The 18385-nt window shown below is 35.2% G+C and overlaps 1 protein-coding gene across 1 annotated transcript in view; it reads left to right on the plus strand.

Annotated features, from left to right (window-relative positions):
* LOC109081183 (serine/threonine-protein kinase Nek11-like) overlaps positions 1-18108 on the plus strand; it is a 29629-nt gene extending 11521 nt beyond the window's left edge. The window contains exons 4-10 of the mRNA XM_042741893.1: positions 2341-2426; positions 4125-4244; positions 4584-4677; positions 5126-5255; positions 10693-10832; positions 13866-13926; positions 17620-18108. Coding sequence (XP_042597827.1) covers positions 2341-2426; positions 4125-4244; positions 4584-4677; positions 5126-5255; positions 10693-10832; positions 13866-13926; positions 17620-17714 — 726 coding nt within the window. The 3' untranslated portion in view covers positions 17715-18108. The remainder of the gene's footprint in view (positions 1-2340; positions 2427-4124; positions 4245-4583; positions 4678-5125; positions 5256-10692; positions 10833-13865; positions 13927-17619) is intronic.
* Positions 18109-18385: the final 277 nt, after the last annotated feature.

Consider the following 18385-nt stretch of genomic DNA (forward strand, 5'->3'; position numbering starts at 1 on the left):
GGATTCTTCACGCAGGATCTCGGTTCATTGAGGAGAGCTTGCAGGTGAGGAGACACCGTTAATCAGATCAGCTGGACGGGAAGGCATCCGGCCAGTTGTATCTGCTTCAAAGGTTAATGGGAAGGGCCATAATGCACCAGGAAGACTTTGATTGCTAGCCAAGCTCAATAGGTTTCTAAAAGTCTGTTATGAATGCTCATCACATTATTGATTCGCCATCACATTTGACTCACCCTGTGCGTAACCTTTTCAGATTGTACTTTTGAAATGTCAGTGATTGGCATTGTTGCCGCTTGGTGATTGTATTGATTGTGGCTTGTCGTAGTTGGCCTTGTTTCCTGGAATATATGAATTTTTATGCATCTCTCAAACAATAGATCAGTCTGTAAATTTACAAAAGTTCAGAATGTTTCCTCAAACATTTCTTTACCCTTTTTGGAAAGACTTTGAGAAGCTTACATGAATTAATTTTTCACAGATTTCAATTCGGTCCAATTTTCTCAAACAACCTCTGTGAAAATTACAGACCGAAGCTCAACATTGTGACAGACTTTCTTTTCTTTTCTTTTCTTTTCTTTTCTTTTCTTTTCTTTTCTTTTCTTTTCTTTTCTTTTCTTTTCTTTTCTTTTTTTTTCTTTTCTTTTTTTTTCCTTTCTTTTCTTTTCTTTTCTTTTCTTTTCTTTTCTTTTCTTTTCTTTTCTTTCTATAATAATTATAACTTTATTGTATTGTCCCAGGGTCAGTGTATGAGAATGTTCCAGTGTTCAGGCCACTGTTACTTATGGGCCAATGCTGTGTTGCTTTAAAAACTTTTGCATTTATTGATCTTGTACTGTACTTCAGTTTTTTATACCTTGCAGACTTGTTGAAGATTCCTCAAATGAATGTTATTGGCAATATAATGTTATCTAGCTGGAAAACATTGATGTTGATTTTTGTTGAATTTGATGAATGATTATTTTTGTTGAATTTGCAGAATTGAATCAAAATGGTTTGAATTTTTTTTTTTTTTAAGTTTTTTGTTTTCCAACAAACATGTTTATTAATTTGTGGAATTACATTGTAGCTGCATAATTAACAACTTGTTGCATAAGTTTGAAAGAAAAAAAGAATAAGATCTGTGCAAACAGAAGAATCCTATTATTGTTGAGCCATGGAGCATTATCTTTTTATCCAAATAAGAAATATATGAGTATTATATTACATAATTTTTTCCACAGTGCTTCTCCTCATGTATTTTTGCCTTGGTCAATTAGCATAACAAAAGCTAAACTTCTTGTTAAGTTGCCTGGTGTGAATTCATTATGGATCCAGGAACTTTTCTAACTTTCTATGTAAAATAACAGTTGGTGGTTGAAGTACTGCTGGCATCCCATAGAACATAAAATTAAGTGAAATCAAGCAAATCAGATCACAAACTGTTCAGAACAGAACAACAGTAAATAATTCCCTTAATTATAACATAATGCTTAATTGTATCAAATACAGTATATAAGGTGTAAACATCCAGATCACATAACTTCCCTAACGCCCACATCCAGCCAAGATGTCTGGTTAATAACTGCAACCCAAAGATCATGTAGAAATCTAATCTAATGTCTGCTTAACTTCCTAGAGCTACTGTACATGTCATTAGTATTCTTCATTACATAAAGAATTCTGAAACCATCCCACTGTGAAAATATAATTGCACTATAGAAATCTTTATCATGATGTGTACTCATAATGGCCCTGTGCATTGTTTTTTTATACATACCCCTTGTTCGGTTACAATATTTGCAGTTATAGCGCCCTTTCATCACTCGCAGTCATATTGACTTGTTTACATCAGGGCGTTTAGTAATACGTTTCTGCCTTTGGAAGCTAGTGATCCCCTAACCCCCATCTGAAACATCTCCTGGTGGGATGTGTCTCTTCCACTGGCTATTACAGCATCACCATCTCAGAAACATGTAATCAGAGAAGGAAAGGGCATCTAAACGACAACTCTGTACACAATACTCTCTGATGGCTCTTCCCTCCTCTGTTGTTGTGTACAGTTTCAAGTCTTTCTTCTGCCTGTGTAATTTGCGCCTTACAAATGTCTCGTATTGTTCTTTAAATGTGCTCGTGGCAGATTCTTCCCTGAGGATAATATCAGTCTTTCTCTCCCCCTTTTTCCCCGTTTGCTCTGATTCAAGAGTTCTGAGATGCGGAGGAGTCTGTGTGATTGAAAAGTAGCTTTGTTGCTGCTGTTTTGGTTTTTGTTTTTGCAGCTACTCACAAAACACTACCTTTTACGAGGCCTCAGAGAACAGCATTAACCGATTTTCATCTCTTCTGTTGTTTTTCTCACTGCAGAGCATGAAACACAGGTTTTTTAGCCTGACGCTGCGAGACAAGTCGATGCGGGGAGAGAGAGATGCATCACAGATTCTGAGAGCACTGTAAGTTGTGGATTGAGAGAGCGTGATATTTTACAGGGAGTCGCACTTTTCTGTTCCTGCAGTGAAGCTGTCAGCTGAGAAATGCATGACACTGTCTACACCAGGGATTTCTGGGAACAGGGCTGTTTTTGTGCCTTTTTTTGTTGTCATTTTCACAGTGCCTTGTCGGGGGGGACATAAAAATATGTATGTAGCTCTGTTGCTGCAGTGTATGGAACATTTTAATCAGGTGGCAGTCTATGAGCAGCAGACTTTCATTAATTCAGTCATCGCTTTCCATGCTAATTAAAAACTTTGTCACCAGAGCATGTGCCAATCATAATTAGCTATGACCTAGTAAAAATCTATGCAATGTTAAAGCCAACAGTGCATAGCGAGATCTATCAAGCACAGTTCGTTAATTCTTGAGCACTGAGACAAAATAGGTACAGTAGCAAAACTGAAAAAGTTTTTGTACACTACCGTTTGTAAGTTCATTCTTTTATTCAGCAAGGAATCAAAAGTGACAGTAAAACATTGTTATTTCACATAAATTGATCTAACTATTGATCAAAGAATTCAGAAAAAAATTAATGATTTCTGAAGGAAAATAGATATATTGATAATTTGGCTTTGCCATCAAAGGAAAAAATTATATTTTAAAATATATTAAATAATGCTTATTAAATTGTACAAATATTTCACAATATTACTGCTTTTACTGTATTTTTGATCAAATAAACGCTTGGTAAGCATAAGATACTTATTTCAGACATATATTATTATATTATATTATAATAACTGTTATTACATTTTATTTATTTATTATATATTATTCTAAATATATTTATTAATTAATCTGTTTATTGATGTCTTTTTAAGTCTAATGTATTCGAATATTCAATACTGAAGTATTCATGAAGTATTGATTTGTTATTGTAAAGTATGAGAACATGGTTTTATAGGTAGTATGTGATAATGCACATCATAATTTTAATAATATTATGAAATAATCCAATGAAATGCTGTAGTATGTTTGTGTTAAGAACAATTGAGTGATCATTTGCATCATTTCAAAGTTTAAATATTGCTATTTTAAAAATAAATGGCAGATAACGTTGCTGGACATAATTTTGTTTTACAGTAAAATTAGTGAGTTCCTTTATACCTCTTTATTTTCCTTTTTGTCTGTCTTCACCATGAGGCATAAACCTGAGATATATGCATGAGGTTACAGTATATGCAGCCTTGACTTAAACTGAGAAATCTGACTGAACCTTTTGCTCATTAGCTTGTTAAAACACCATTCTAGTATGCTTGGTGACCAAAGACTGCACACAATATTTGCATCTGAAGCTGTCTCATACATGTTCTCATGAATAACCTAATGATATACTCTCATTGTTTGGATTCTACTCTTTTTTTTCGTTGGATTAAATCCTAAATTAAAAAAAAAATGCCCTATTTCTTTTGAGATTTTCATGAATTATAGATACACTGCCAAAATATGGACACACATTCTCTTTTTTAAAATTTGTTGGCCTTTTTCACATTTTTGAATAAAAGCAAAGTAACATATGCTGACTGATAAACCCCAATGGCAAATTCATAAACATCAACAACTTCATCACATCAGCTCTGATCACACAGTTCAAACAATGTCTGTAAAGCAAAGTAGTCATTAGTCATTTCAGTAAATGTAGTACTTGAACCCCACAGGCAGAAGAAGGTACATCTGCAGACACTGCGGGAGAGATCAGAGGTGCAGAAAATGAGCCCGAGAGAATGCATGCGTCTCCGGAAACTCCAAGCAGCAGATGAGAAAGCAAGAAAGCTGAAGTGAGTGACGTTCGTTGCGCTGACCGTGTCACACTGAATGTTAATTAAATGTGACTCGCAGTTCATATTCCATAAAGTAAGCATGAGTGTCAGGGCTTTTCTGTTTTCACGGTGCAAGGATTTTTGGCAGTGTGTCTCACGTCAGCTCTGATTCTTTGTGTTGCACTGATAGAATAGGAACAGTCAATGATGGCTCATATGCCACACTCAAAAGCAGACTGATGTATATGTGTGTGTGTTTTGAAATAAACATCCATCAAGACATTTTACATATCCATAGTATTACTTTCTTCAGTGAGAATGTTTTCTGAATCAAATGCAAGTTTTGTCTTACTCTAGGCAAATTGTGGAGGAAAAATATCAAGAAAACCACCTGTGCATGCAAGAGTACAAGTCCAAAAATTTTCAGAAAGTTAGCGTGGATGATTTAAAGGTATGTTGATAAGGTAACACTTTATTTTGATAGTCCACTTAGGCATTCTACTAACAGTAAGTAACTTTGCAACTACATGTCAACTAGCAGTAAGTAGAGTATTAGTAGACTGTCTGCTTAATATCTTCTAACACTTTCTTTGTCAACTTATTTTCAACTTATACTAACCCTAAACCCACCCTTACACTAACCCTAAACCTACCCTAACAGTCTACTCTGAGAGTTAGTAGACATGTAGTTGCAGATTCATGAGAATTAGTTGACATGTAGTTGACATGTGGTTACAAAGTTACTTATAGTTAGTAGAATGTCTAAAGTGGACTATAGAAATAAAGTGTAACCGTTGATAATATTCCTGCCAGATATTATGCATTATCCAGATATTTTAGTTTTTTATAGTGATAGAAATATGAGATACAGCAGTTGTGTTTTTATGTATTTTCCAAAGGTGAGAACCGAAGAAGCAGTTAACCAGACTCAAACGATTCAGAGTGAGACACCAAACAGAAACTCGGAACTGTCAGGAAGCATTTCTCAAAACTCTGATAAGATGTGCAAGTCTGTGTCAAAAGACCATGGTGAGTGGTATTTATAACTGAAGGTCAGATGGGATAAATTGTAGGTCTGGGTTGACACACCTTGGCTGAAAAAATCCATAACCCAGGGTCAAAAGCATCGCTTAACTTTCTTTCAGAAGTATAAGAGTGAAACATTGCATTTGTGAGGGTTAAAAAGTGGCATTGGCCTAGTAAGACCATAACCCAGGGTTAAGTGTGTCATGAAAAGCCCTACAGTTAGAAAATACGTTTTTTTCAACACATTGTTTAATTAAACTTTCGTAAAGTAGATTAATTCAATCATTTTGAGACCTAGCTCCCCTGGTACGTTTCTTTTGATTTTTAAAGTCTAACACGAAACTGATGAAATTATACCCATCTCTTCCAAATCAGAAAGTTTATCTTTCCATCAGAAATGACTTTCTCTTTTTCCACATCTTCATTAAAATTCATTGTGTGCTTGGCACTCCAGTGCTTCTTTCTCCATGGTTTAACAAACAACAGATCCCAGAACAGAGCGAGGTACCATGAGTATTACACTGCACTGTCAGACACACACATTTAAAGAGATTGGAAAAAAAAACAATATTCCATTTCAATTTGAAAGTCAAATGAATCCTAGAAGTTTTAATGATGTTCCACAACACAGATTTATCAGATCAGAAGTTGCATGCCTTTATGAACATATGATAAGAAAAGTAAGAAATGGGTGGTAACTTTCATCCCTTATTGAAGGCAGGACCTCAGAACCCAAGCCTGTGAATGTTTTCCACAAATATGATGCTATTTCTAGATGTATCCAGATCCCACATTTATCCAGATAAGGGACAACCTACTGTAGTGTGTACTCATGAATAAGGACTATATAAGCTCCACTGTCAACAGATAGAAGAGAGAAAAAAACTTTTCTTGGAATATATTTACAATGCGAAAAATAGATGCTAATCATGTTGGTATTTTCATTTTAATATTTGTTCAAAACATATGTTCTTTTAAACCTTTTTTATTCATCAAAGAATCTTGAAATCAATGTATCATGATTTTCACAAAAACATTTAGTAACTGTTTTAGCATTCAACTTTAGAAATGTTTCCTCTGAGCACCAAATCAGCATAATAGTATAGAATAGTTTAGAATAGTGTAGAATTATGTGACACTGAAGACTGGAGCAATGAGCAATAAAAATTCAACTTTGCCATCACTGGAATGAATTCGATTCTAAAATATATTAAAATAAAAGAATATTTTTTGATCAAGTAAATGCATGCATTTATTAACACAAAAAAAGTATCGACCTCAAACTTTTGAACCGATGTTTTTAAATTCTATTCACTATTGCATGTCACTTTTAGCTACAGTAGGTTAGTACAATTTATTGTTTTAATCTAAGTGGAACATGTCCAAATAGTGATTATCTACAACTGTGGTTGCTCTGCTAGGACAATGTGTGAAACTGAGGGAAACTGACTTCATGCATCCACTAAATTTACCTAAACCTGAAAAAGATTGCAGTATAAGGAGGAGGGACGGCATCAAGTTGCATCAAAATTCAATATTTTTGTCACAACCTGTTTTTCAAAAAACTACGTATAGCTATATTTCACTATAGCATCATTACTTTGCAGATGCGACTTAGTTAATATATTATTATCTAATGCAATGACATTCAGACATTTTTAAATGTATCCAAAAGTGTCCAAATAGTTTTTTAGAGCCACTGTAAATGATTAGGCATGAATACCAGACAATGGTTCATATTTAAGTTGGCATATTTCTTTAGGATGACCTGTCATTTTCTGGTGCTCATTTACATCATTGCTAAATAATACAATTGGCTTAAGTTAATATTTGTGTGGAGGCCGATAACCAGATTTTTTGACATAATTTTGCATTGGCTGTGAATATGTGCAGAGTCTGTTTTGGCATATTGCTGGTTTTCAGTGGCTCATTCTTTTACCAGCATCATTATATGCATCAAGGGAAAGATAAGTTATGGCCAAAACGCCTCCTTAATTGGGTTTTGGTATCATGATGATAAATCTCAGAGACGTATTTTCAGGAAGTCCTGAGAGGTTATCTATCAGTTCCCGTCTCTAATCACTTTAGATTCCTCTGTAAATGAGATGTTTTAAACGAGTGCAGAGCCACAGCTGTGCTCTTAGAGGACACAGGGAGAATCCACACAGTGTGATTTATCGATAGAGGACGGGGGTGCAATCACAGTGAATCTGAAATATTACTGTATTGTAAGTGGAAACATTTGGGAAAGAAAAGCGTGCAGCACAGCTCATGTGTAAGTACTGTATGTGGAATCTGTATTATTAAAAATTGAAGAAGTGATGCATTGCTGCTGGGTTTGGAATTAATGGAGTCAAATCTCTTGTCCTTAAATTTAGCTAATGTATTTATTATTTAGCTTCCATAAAACCTCATGATTTAGGTTATCTCAAAGGCAAAGAAAACCCAGCGAATGAATAATGCATAATTAATGCCAAAATGTTGCATGTTTTTGGATCGTTTACTTAGAGTCAGAAACACTGAGCAGGTTAACTGCTACATTACAAATAAAGGTAAATGCTCTTCTGGGATGGAATATTTATTCAGACATCATTATTTTACTGCTCCTTTCATTGTGAGAGTTAATAGTTTCATATTAGCATGTTATTCAGGGACCCAGACGGCCCTTTCTGGTGATCTTCTCAAGTTCTGGAAGTAAATAAACATTAACATACGGTGTGATTCTGCTCATGTCTGCAGTTAAACCATAATGACTACACTATAGGGATATCTGTGCCTTGGAAAGATGCCGTTCAAATGAATAAACTCTGACAATAAGCACATTATGTGCAAACCTTGTCAGCGTAATTGTCTCCAGTCTGTAACGGGCTCTTTCATTTGTATGCACACATCACTACCGTTATTATTAATTAGTACTGTAGATAGAGTACGTATAATAGAGTACTGCATCAAATGATTTAATAAAGCAATAAGCCACAAGAGGCCATGTATGACAGTGTATTCACCACATATCTGTCTGTATGGGTGGATGTGTTAATATAATACCTTTTATAAACTTCTTTGTCATTGTATGTTTATGAACATTTGTGGCCTTTTTTAAAATGCAAGATTATAATTCATCTGTTAAAGGTTAGCATCAGGCACAAAACGTATAAGGTCATTTGCTGGGGTTCTATTAGGAACTTTGGCCCCAGGGTTGGGACTCTTAAGTGCTTTCAGTATTTGACTAAGAGAGCGTAAAGTAAATGGTGAGAAAAAAGCTAATGATTGTTTAATCATTGTTAAATATCTCGTGTGTCATTAGCATCGCTAATTGGAATCAATAAAATTAGGAATGGAGGGTTCTCTGAAAAATGCAGGCTGTCATCCGTAGGGCTTTTCATTTATCTCCATTTAAAACTAATTTTAATTGATTCTAAAAGTAAAATAAGGATTTAACCTAGAATTAGTCTTGGATGACCCACAGTCCTCTACTTTAGAAATTTGAGGTTTTGCCATAATATGTACTTCCAAATGTTTTACAAAAGATTTTACTTTTGTGTCTTGTATCTTGTAAAATGGTACAATAAGTGGCAAGTCTGATATGTAAATGCTGCTGCACAAAACCTGACCTGTGTTTGTTTGAAACCCTTTCAACATACACTACTAAGGCTTTATTTGATCAAAAATACAATAAAAAAAAACATGTTGTGAGTTATTACAATTTAATATAACTGTTTTCTATTTTACAGTTGTTTTTTTAAAAATAATATAATCCTGTGATGGCCAAGCTGAATTTTCAGCATCATTACTCCAGCCTTCAGTGTCACATGATCCTTCAGAAATCATTGTAATATGCTAATCTGGAACAATTATTAAAACAGTTGTGCTACCTAAGATTTGTGTGGAAACTGTAATACCTTTTTTCTTTGAATAGAAAGTTCAAAAGAACAGCATTTATTTGAAACCTTTGTAACAATGTAGAAGTCTTTACTGTCACTTTTGATAAATGCAACTTTGCTGAATAAAAGTATAAAAACATCTTTTAAATGATAGTGTATGTAAAGAAATTCAAACTTCATTCAGAGGCCACACTTTTTGTGATGAGGTTTTTGTGTAAAACAGACATAAGCAGAGTCAATGAGGCAGGACTGAGGCCTAAACAAATGATCATTGGAAATGACTGAACTGAATCGCAGAAGCTTCCTGTACAGTGATGCAGTAGAATGCTCTTTCTGCTCTTTGTCATGACTAATCCTCTTTACTGAATAAAACAGAGCTGTAGTGTTGTAAATGTGCTCCCGGGGCTCTTTTCTTTAATTCTAAATTGCAGGTTGCACTTTCAAAGGGGCGCTGTGATTTACTAATTTAGACAGGACTGAAAAATAGAGCATGGTGTGGTAGAACATTAGCCCCTCAGGTTATTAACTCAGAAAAAAAACATATCAAAACATATATATTTCATCAGAATACATGGCTGTCCGTAAAGAAGCATGCTTTTTCCTGCTAGATAGTGCAGTTATATCATCTACTAGCAGGGGCTAACTGAACCGTGCTAACCAGCCAAACCTTGACCTCTTGTTAAGTTGCTTCTGTCCTTTTTGCACTTTGGTGGGAATTTTTTCCCTGGTTGTTGGTCTTAATGCGGCTGTTCGTGGGATGCAGGTATAAATGTACATGCTGACGCATTATTGTTCTCTTTCAAAACACAGGATAGTTCTCAGGTGGAGAGCTCTACAAAAGAAAATAAAAATGCTGAGATGGTGAATGGGAAATCCCTCAGAGTAAAATACAGTCTAACACCCTCCTCTCGCTTTTTCCATCTCTCCTGCCATCTTTGTGTCTCCAGTTGTGAAGGTCCAATCGCTGGCAGCTGTCTAATAGAATCAGAGGCATGAAACTGTGTAATCATCTTGGTCGCAGGCCCAGGAACCCGTGTGTGTGTGTGTGTGTGATATACATGTTGTCAGTGTTCATTTGTTCACATGTGTATGGTGTAGAGGTATTCTCTTGGTTTTTGTCATTGTTTCAGAGATTAAACTGGCACAGATCCATTCTCACCGTCTCAGTGTCATCAAGCAGAAAATGTAAGGTGATAATGATAGAGGCTACCTGTCGTATCAAAAGGGAAGTCGTGTTGGGAAGTCGTGGCCTAGTGGTTAGAGAGTTTGACTCCTAACCCTAAGATTGTGGGAGTCTCGGGCCGGCAATACCACGACTAAGGTGCCCTTGAGCAAGGCACTGAACCCCATAAATGGCTGCCAACTGCTCTGGGTGTGTGTTCATGGTGTGTGTGCGTTCACTGCTGTGTGTGTGCACTTGGATGGGTTAAAATGCAGTGCACGAATTCTGAGTATGGGTCACCATACTTGGCTGTATGTCAGGTCACTCACTCACTTAAAAAAATTGCTCAACAATTCAGAATATTGGTTAAACCTTTGCTATTTTTTAATCGTTTCAGCAATCCCTGAGGATCCTCAGGAGGCGGAGGCATTTTACACCATGGATGAATTTGAGTCATGCTCGGAGGAAAATTCAGATGGAGAGGAAGACTCTGAGGATAATCTCCCCACAGACCCTTCCTGTCAGACATGTGGACAGGTGAGGAGAGATCCACCGCCTGAGAGAAGCTCTTGTCAATCAGCTGTGTGACTGGTGATATTTACATTTAATGAAGTTAACTTTGTGCTGCCTCAATCTTGTACACACTGTAATTAGAGTTTTCTCTCTGTCAGCAAAATAAAAACTAAAACAAATAGTTTGTTTAAATTAAGCCAAAAATATGAAAGAAATTAATACTTTCATTCAGCAAGGATGAATTATATTTATCAAAAGTGACATAAAAAAAATTTATTCGGTTAAAAAATGTTTTCTGTTTCAAATCAGTTCTGTTATTTTGAACTTCTTATTCATCAAAGAATAAAAAGGAAAAAATACATTTCCACAAAACTGTTATTAATATTATTTTTGACAACCAAATCAGCATTTTTGAATGATTTCTGAAAGATCATGTAACACTGGTGACTGGAGTAATGGCTGCAGAAAAGTCAGCTTTGAATTTGTATATAAATTATCTTTAAATTACATTACATGTATTGCATTTTTAAAACTATGATAGTCTAAACATAGTGAAATATTTATACATTTTTCCATATTTTATTCAGGAAAAAAAAGGTTTGTTAACTTACAATTAATTTAAAGTCTTGTATAAAATCATGGCAATTATAATTGTGCATAATTTTCAAACAAACTGTAATATATAATATAATAATAATTATATTATTATTACTATATGTACAAAAAAATTTACCAACCCCAAACTTTTGAATGCTGGTGTATATATGGTGAATGTAAGTGTAGTTGACATTAAGTATTTTAGTACACTAGTTGTGACGTTGGCATTCGCTGTGAAATGTATTTTTTATTTTTTTTTTACTTTTAATAATGCATTCAGCTTTTATGACCACACATTAATTTAAAGGTTGCATTGCAACCATTTCAGTTGAACTAGGGTAGGCTACATGTTTTTTAAACAGAGAAAAACATATAAATTGTGACCAGTTACTTACACTTTCCTTTATACATTCATACAGTATGCATCTGAAAATAAACTGCATCAACTAGCCATATGCTAATACCATATTTCCTTCCATCCTCAAGGACACTTTTGGTTTGATATTCCTCAAGTATCCTCTTTTCCCTTCCAGTATCTTTTTGAATTATTCACACACTAAAGTCAAAGACACCCTCAAGTCTTAATAAGCCTTCATTGACAGGATTATCTGTTTATGAAGCATGGAATAAGATGATTTCAGTCATATCTCAAATGCACTCGAGTCTACAGGTAATGGTTAATGTACACGTAATATGATACCACTTGTCTGCGGTATTGTAGTCCACATTATGCAAATGCATTTTGCTCATAGAGGGTTTCTCAGCCAAACTCAAACTCATTATTGCAGATGCTTTGTAGTGCTTGAGTTTAGAGGCACAACAGCAAACACATACGTTTAGATCAGGTGCAAAAGAGCCAGGGGCTCATCTGGACTCCCAAGAGATCATGAACTATGCACCTCAGCACACTCTTAAAGCGGCAATCCAATACCAGGCTTCTGCACGATTCGATCAGGCTAGCCAAGATAGATTAAAAACTATTTGTCACCATCGAGAGGGAGGAAAGAAAAAAACTCTGAACCGTGATGGTATAAAGTATGAAACCAAAAGAGAGAGTGGAATAGACTTCTGCCCCAGTGGATATTTGATAATTAGCTGGCTCACAGTAAGAGTGGAGTGGCGATGTTTGTGCTGCCAGCCGTAGCCGGCTGAGATTCCCCGGAATTGCAGATAGAAGAATTGCATTTTGTAAATTGCAGAATAATACATAGCCGGTTCTTCTGCACCAGCATTTTTTCTTTTCTCATTTCGATGTTTTGCATAGATAGCATGACTTGATACCCTTGAACTGCCCAAAGGCCTACCTTCTACCAAAATGTACTTGTGTCTCATTCACAGTAAACTAGGTCCTGCTTTCTGCAAACCAATTGCAGTTTGAATATGGTTTTCCATTTATAATAATGTTTCTTCATGCATGGCACTTTTATTTTTGCTTCTTTTCAAATGCATTTTTATCCATGTCCCTGACATTTAATATAAAAAAATGAAAGGCAGCATAAAAAAATTAAATAATATAATATAATATAATATAATATAATATAATATAATATAATATAATATAATATAATATAATAATGATACATTAATTATTATTATTATTATTATTATCCTTAATAGTAATAATAATAGTGGGTTTTATTTTATTTTAAAACTGTTGTAGATGACATGGAGAAATTATCTTTTGAAAATTTCATGATGAAATGTTCATAATGTTCGCAAAAAAAAACTGTGATGAATGTATATGTAAAAAATAGTTATCTTATATAAAATTGTGGCAATTGTAATTGTGCATAATTGTCAGTTAAACTGTAAAATATAATAATAATAATAATAATAATAATAATAATAGTAGCAGTAGTAATTTATGTTTTTTTTTGTTTGTTTAATTTACAGGTGGTGGAAATGATCTTTTGATGGAAATATTTTACAAGAACTATATATATATATATATATAATCCTGTGTTAAATGTATATTAACTTTTGAACATTTTTACTAGATGAGGTCTTAAAAATAGTAAGAGTGTGAATATATTTTAGGAGAGATTATTTTCTAAAAGTCCATAAAGGGCAAAAGTGCACCTTATTATTTTGCTGATGGACCTTTAGCCCTGCTTCAGACTCATTCAGTCTACCCTAGAGGCTTTCATCTGGTGAATGTCTCAAGGGAGTATAAAACCCTTCAGGTTGCCTTTATCAAGGTGCTACTTTCTCCCTCCAGGTCACGTTATCATTTCAGATAGGAGACCCATTGATCCGAAATGGTGTTTATAGGACCTGTATTTCAAGACCCCTGTGTGGCTAGACTGTTATCAGGGAGTTGGTCTAAATAAATAGAGAAGGCACACTCTCAGCCCTGTAATTTCCACTAATATTATAACATCTCTGTATGTAGGCGAGAGGGAACATATGGTGTGTTTCAGCCTGAACGTGTCGCTCCTTGTGTGTCCCTGTGTGTCACAGGACAGTGACCTGGAGGCCATGATCAGACACATGGAGGATGTTCTGAATGGTGACTCGGTTGGTGAGTATTTATTATGATCTTATTTTCCTAGTCATTCCACACAGGAAAAAGCATAAAACAAAGATGAATCCATCAGATCTAGGTTTTGTTTTGTTTTTTGGCTGGTGTGTTTTTCTTTTTTGGGATAGGCCCGTGTACCAATACAACCCCACTGGCAGGTACACTCCATTGCCATTGTGAGATGTAAAGCATCATTTTCCAATAGTGACTGTCCAATTACATGAGAGGTCAGTGTGCAGACAAAAACTGCTTACGGAAGGTCATAGGCCTCCTAAAAAGCTGCCTTCTACTAAAGACTCGTAAGCGCCGGGGAGCAGTTGGGGGTTCGATGCCTTGCTCAAGGGCACCTAAGTCATGGTATTGAAGGTGGAGAGAGAACTGTACATGCACAATTCCCTGCCGGCCCGAGACTCGAACTCACAACCCCTTCGATTGGGAGTCCGACTCTCTAACCATTAGGCGACGACTTCCCACAAAGGAAGTTTCACCCCTCTCAGTGTGTGATACTGAATATTTTTTCCTTGTTCCTGATGACTCTGAGGTGAGAATGTCAGGAAGCCTGTTTGTCTGCCACTTGAAGCCATGGCGACATTGATTAGGTAATTCATGTGAGGCTATTTAAAGGCTCTGACCACATCTGATAAGTTCTGTGCATTTCCTCATCGATAGAACTGGAGTATTTATGTCCAGCGCTTAGTTTTTTCCTGGCTTATTTTACCTTCTTAGGTTTCAAAGGCTTTATATAAACAGCCATTTTGGACCATCTAAGGAAATGTATTAACCAATTTTATTATTACTAACCTCATATTCATTTTAATGTAGAATCTTATTTCATTTTAACGGATTTGTTGTTGTTGTTTTTTCTTCTTCTTCTTCTTTCATTGTTATTTATTTTGTATTATTTTATTTTCTATTCTATTTATAATCTATTTGTGGCGTTTAAAACTTTTTGTGAAAAGTTTGGTTTGAAAAGTGTGCTTGGCATTGGGCATTTCTTTAAATGCTGCTTGGTATTGTTATCCAATGCAATGGCTTTCATACATTTCTGAGTGTTTGTATATATCAGCTTGAGTTAGCATTTATTTGTGAGTGGTGTTCATGCATGCTGATATCGTCATTTATCAATAGCTTTTGTCAAAGCCTGTTATTCACGAGAACGGGCAGGCAAATTACTAAATCCTCATATCAGGCCATATATAATAACAATACACTATTCACTGATCCTCCTATGCCCTGTAATGAAAATGTTACTCCTCACTTCTGAACTCAGCTTCTCTGTAGAGTAAGATGAATGATAGCAGGATAATACTAGATGGGTAATATCAGCCCAGGGTTGGTCTTTTGGCATCAGTAAGAGAAGAAACACTTTTCTATGCTTATCTTCTTTCTTTTTTTTCCTCCAACTTGTCAGCACAAGGAGTCAGAAAAAGGACTGATAGAAAAAATGGAGAGAAAAACAAAAAAAATATTTTTTCGGCTGACAGTGAGAAACAGTAGATTAAATTTCAGATATCGCATTCATCTCGAACTATCTAACTTAACTGCAGTTCAAAAGATGGATTTATGTGTACTTTTAAAATACAGTAACAGGAAAGTGGTGCATTGAGTGTTATTCATCTTATAATAATGCTGCTAAAAGGCCAGTAGTGATATTAATCACACAAACACATATTTGACATACAGTACTCAACACAGTGCACAAGGTGCTCTGACACATGATTTCTGTGTCCCCTCATCACCTGGTGAAACACACACACACACACACACACACACACACACACACACACACAGGGTGGGGAGGAAGTGCTTGGCTTGGTGAACCGTAACGCACATATCACCTTGGCTGACAGCTCAGAAATGCAGCTTTCTGCTTGAGCTCCACTATCACATCTCTGACTTTATTCAGCACTGGGCCTACATAAAAGTGAACTTTAACAAACCTTTTGCTTTATGTATTTATTTTTGTAAAATATCTTCCCCTGGTACCCATTATTCTTTGTTATTCTCTAATAGCTACAGCATGATGTCAATGAAATCATAAACTCTACAATATTCTGCCGTAAAACTGGCTTTTTATTAAAGACTAACTCATAAACATGAACTCATATTAAACATGAAAAATATGTGCAGATAAATACATTTATTGCACTGGTGTAGATGCACTGTTTTTGTTTTTGTTTTTATTATTATTCTCTAGTTTTTTCTGCATCATAGACAGCATAGAGCTATAATATGTAATATTTCTGTGTGATAAACTGAATCAATAAGGCCGCTTCCTTCAGATTCAGACCCCTCACTTGTTAGAAAGTCCGTTTTTTACTATGTACATACATTATTGTTAAAAAGTCTGGGGTTGGTAACATTTTTGTAACAAAATAATTTTTGAAGACGTCTCTCATGCATTTATTTGATCAAAATTACAATTAAAACAGCAATACTGTGAAATATTATTTATTTAAAAAATAAAATACATTTTAAATTATTTTCTATTTGAATATGATTTCAAATTCTGTGTTGTAATTTCTGTGATGACAAAAACATTGCAAGAATTAGATGTTTTGTTTCCAGTCAAGACTTGGAGAAACTTGTTCATGCCTTTATCACCAGCAGGGTGGACTATTGTAAGGGTCTCCTCACCGGACTTCCCAAGAAGACCATTAGACAGCTGCAGCTCATCCAGAACACTGCTGCCAGAATTCTGACTAGAATCAGAAAATCTAAACATATCACACCAGTCCTCAGGTCCTTACACTGGCTTCCAGTTACATTTAGGATTGATTTTAAAGTACTTTTACTAGTTTATAAATCACTCAATGACCTAGGACCAAAAAAATATTGCAGATATGTTCACTGAATATAAACCTAACAGACCACTCAGATCATTAGGATCGAGTCAGTTAGAAATACCAAGGGTTCACACAAAACAAGGGGAGTCTGCATTTAGTTTAGTTACTATGCCGCCCGCAGTTGGAATCAGTTTCCAGAAGAGATCAGATGTGCTAATACATTAGTCACATTTAAATCTAGACTCAAAACTCATCTGTTTAGCTGTGCATTTATTGAATGAGCACTGTGCGATGTCCGAACTGATTGCACTGTATTTTACGTATTCACTGTATATTATGTAAAATTATTTTCTATTTTTAACTTTTTTAATTCATTTTAAATAAGTCAATTTTTAAATCATTTCCAAAGTTTTAAAATTGCTTGTTTTATTTTTGTTATTATTTTTCTTCATGATTATTTTACTTTCTTTTATGTAAAGCACTTTGAATTACCACTGTGTACAAAATGTGCTATATAAATAAACTTGCCTTGCCTTGCCTTGATGGCAAAGCTGAATTTTTAGCAGCCATTACTCCAGTCTTCTGTGTCACATGATTATTCAGAAATCATTTTTATGCTGATTTGCTGCTCAAGAAACAGCTTTATATTTTCATGGAAACTTTTTTTTTTGATGTATAGAAAGTTAAAAGAAAGCATTTTTTTTTTTTTTTTTGTTGAAACAGAAATTCTTTTGAACAGTAGCTTGAAATATACTTATTTAATTAATTATTTATTTACATGCTATGTATGTAATATGTAGAGGCTTATATTAGTCAAGCATTTTCCAGCAAAAGTCCAGAGACAAATACATTCCAATCAGTCAAAAGTATTATCTAACATTGTATATGCACTGTCTTTGTGTTTCAGGATCAGAAGAACAGAAGCCTCAGCAGGGTTCTCTGGGAGTGAGTAGCATCAATACCTCCATGGGTGAGGGCAGAATACAGCACATGAGAGAGTGAGTGTGTCATCCTTGACCTATTCACAGCCATCACCTCTTGAAGAGTTTCTAACACACCCCATGCACCTCACAATGGGTTTTATTCACTAATAATTGCATTTACCTACATGCCTGGAAGCATTTTTATGGAGATTCTATCCTTCTTTCCTATAGCTGTGTTGATTTATAAAGCTTCTCTGTGTTTCTATACTGTATAAAATGTCTGTGTCTCCCAACAAATGAGACTAAGAAGTGCTGACCTGTTCAATGCAGATATTTTGCTCTCCCAGACCCAATTAAAGACCAGCTAGTAGATCACTTCTGATATAATCCACCTGCCACTGCAGTCAGCATACTGTCTGACGCTGTTCTGTATTTGAGCCTGCTTTTCTTGGTCATGAGGCTCCTAAACCCATCCTGCCACTTTTCAATCCCTGAAGCCCGAGTCTGATCTTCACAGGGCCAGACAGATGTGTGGCTTACAGCTAAAACCAGCATGAGCCTGGCACTGAACTTCTCTAATGATTTATCAGAAATAGTACAATAGCTGTATCAGCAGGCCACAAACATGGGCAAAGTGCATCACTGATAATTAGTATGCAAAAATGTCATCAAGACTGTAGCATTGCTTCTTTAATTGTTTTTAGCAATGATCATTTAGCACCTTAATGGCTATGTCATTTCCTTTTGTTT

The sequence above is a fragment of the Cyprinus carpio genome, chromosome B16, assembly GCF_018340385.1.
Source record: "Cyprinus carpio isolate SPL01 chromosome B16, ASM1834038v1, whole genome shotgun sequence".
Lineage (NCBI taxonomy): Eukaryota > Metazoa > Chordata > Actinopteri > Cypriniformes > Cyprinidae > Cyprinus > Cyprinus carpio.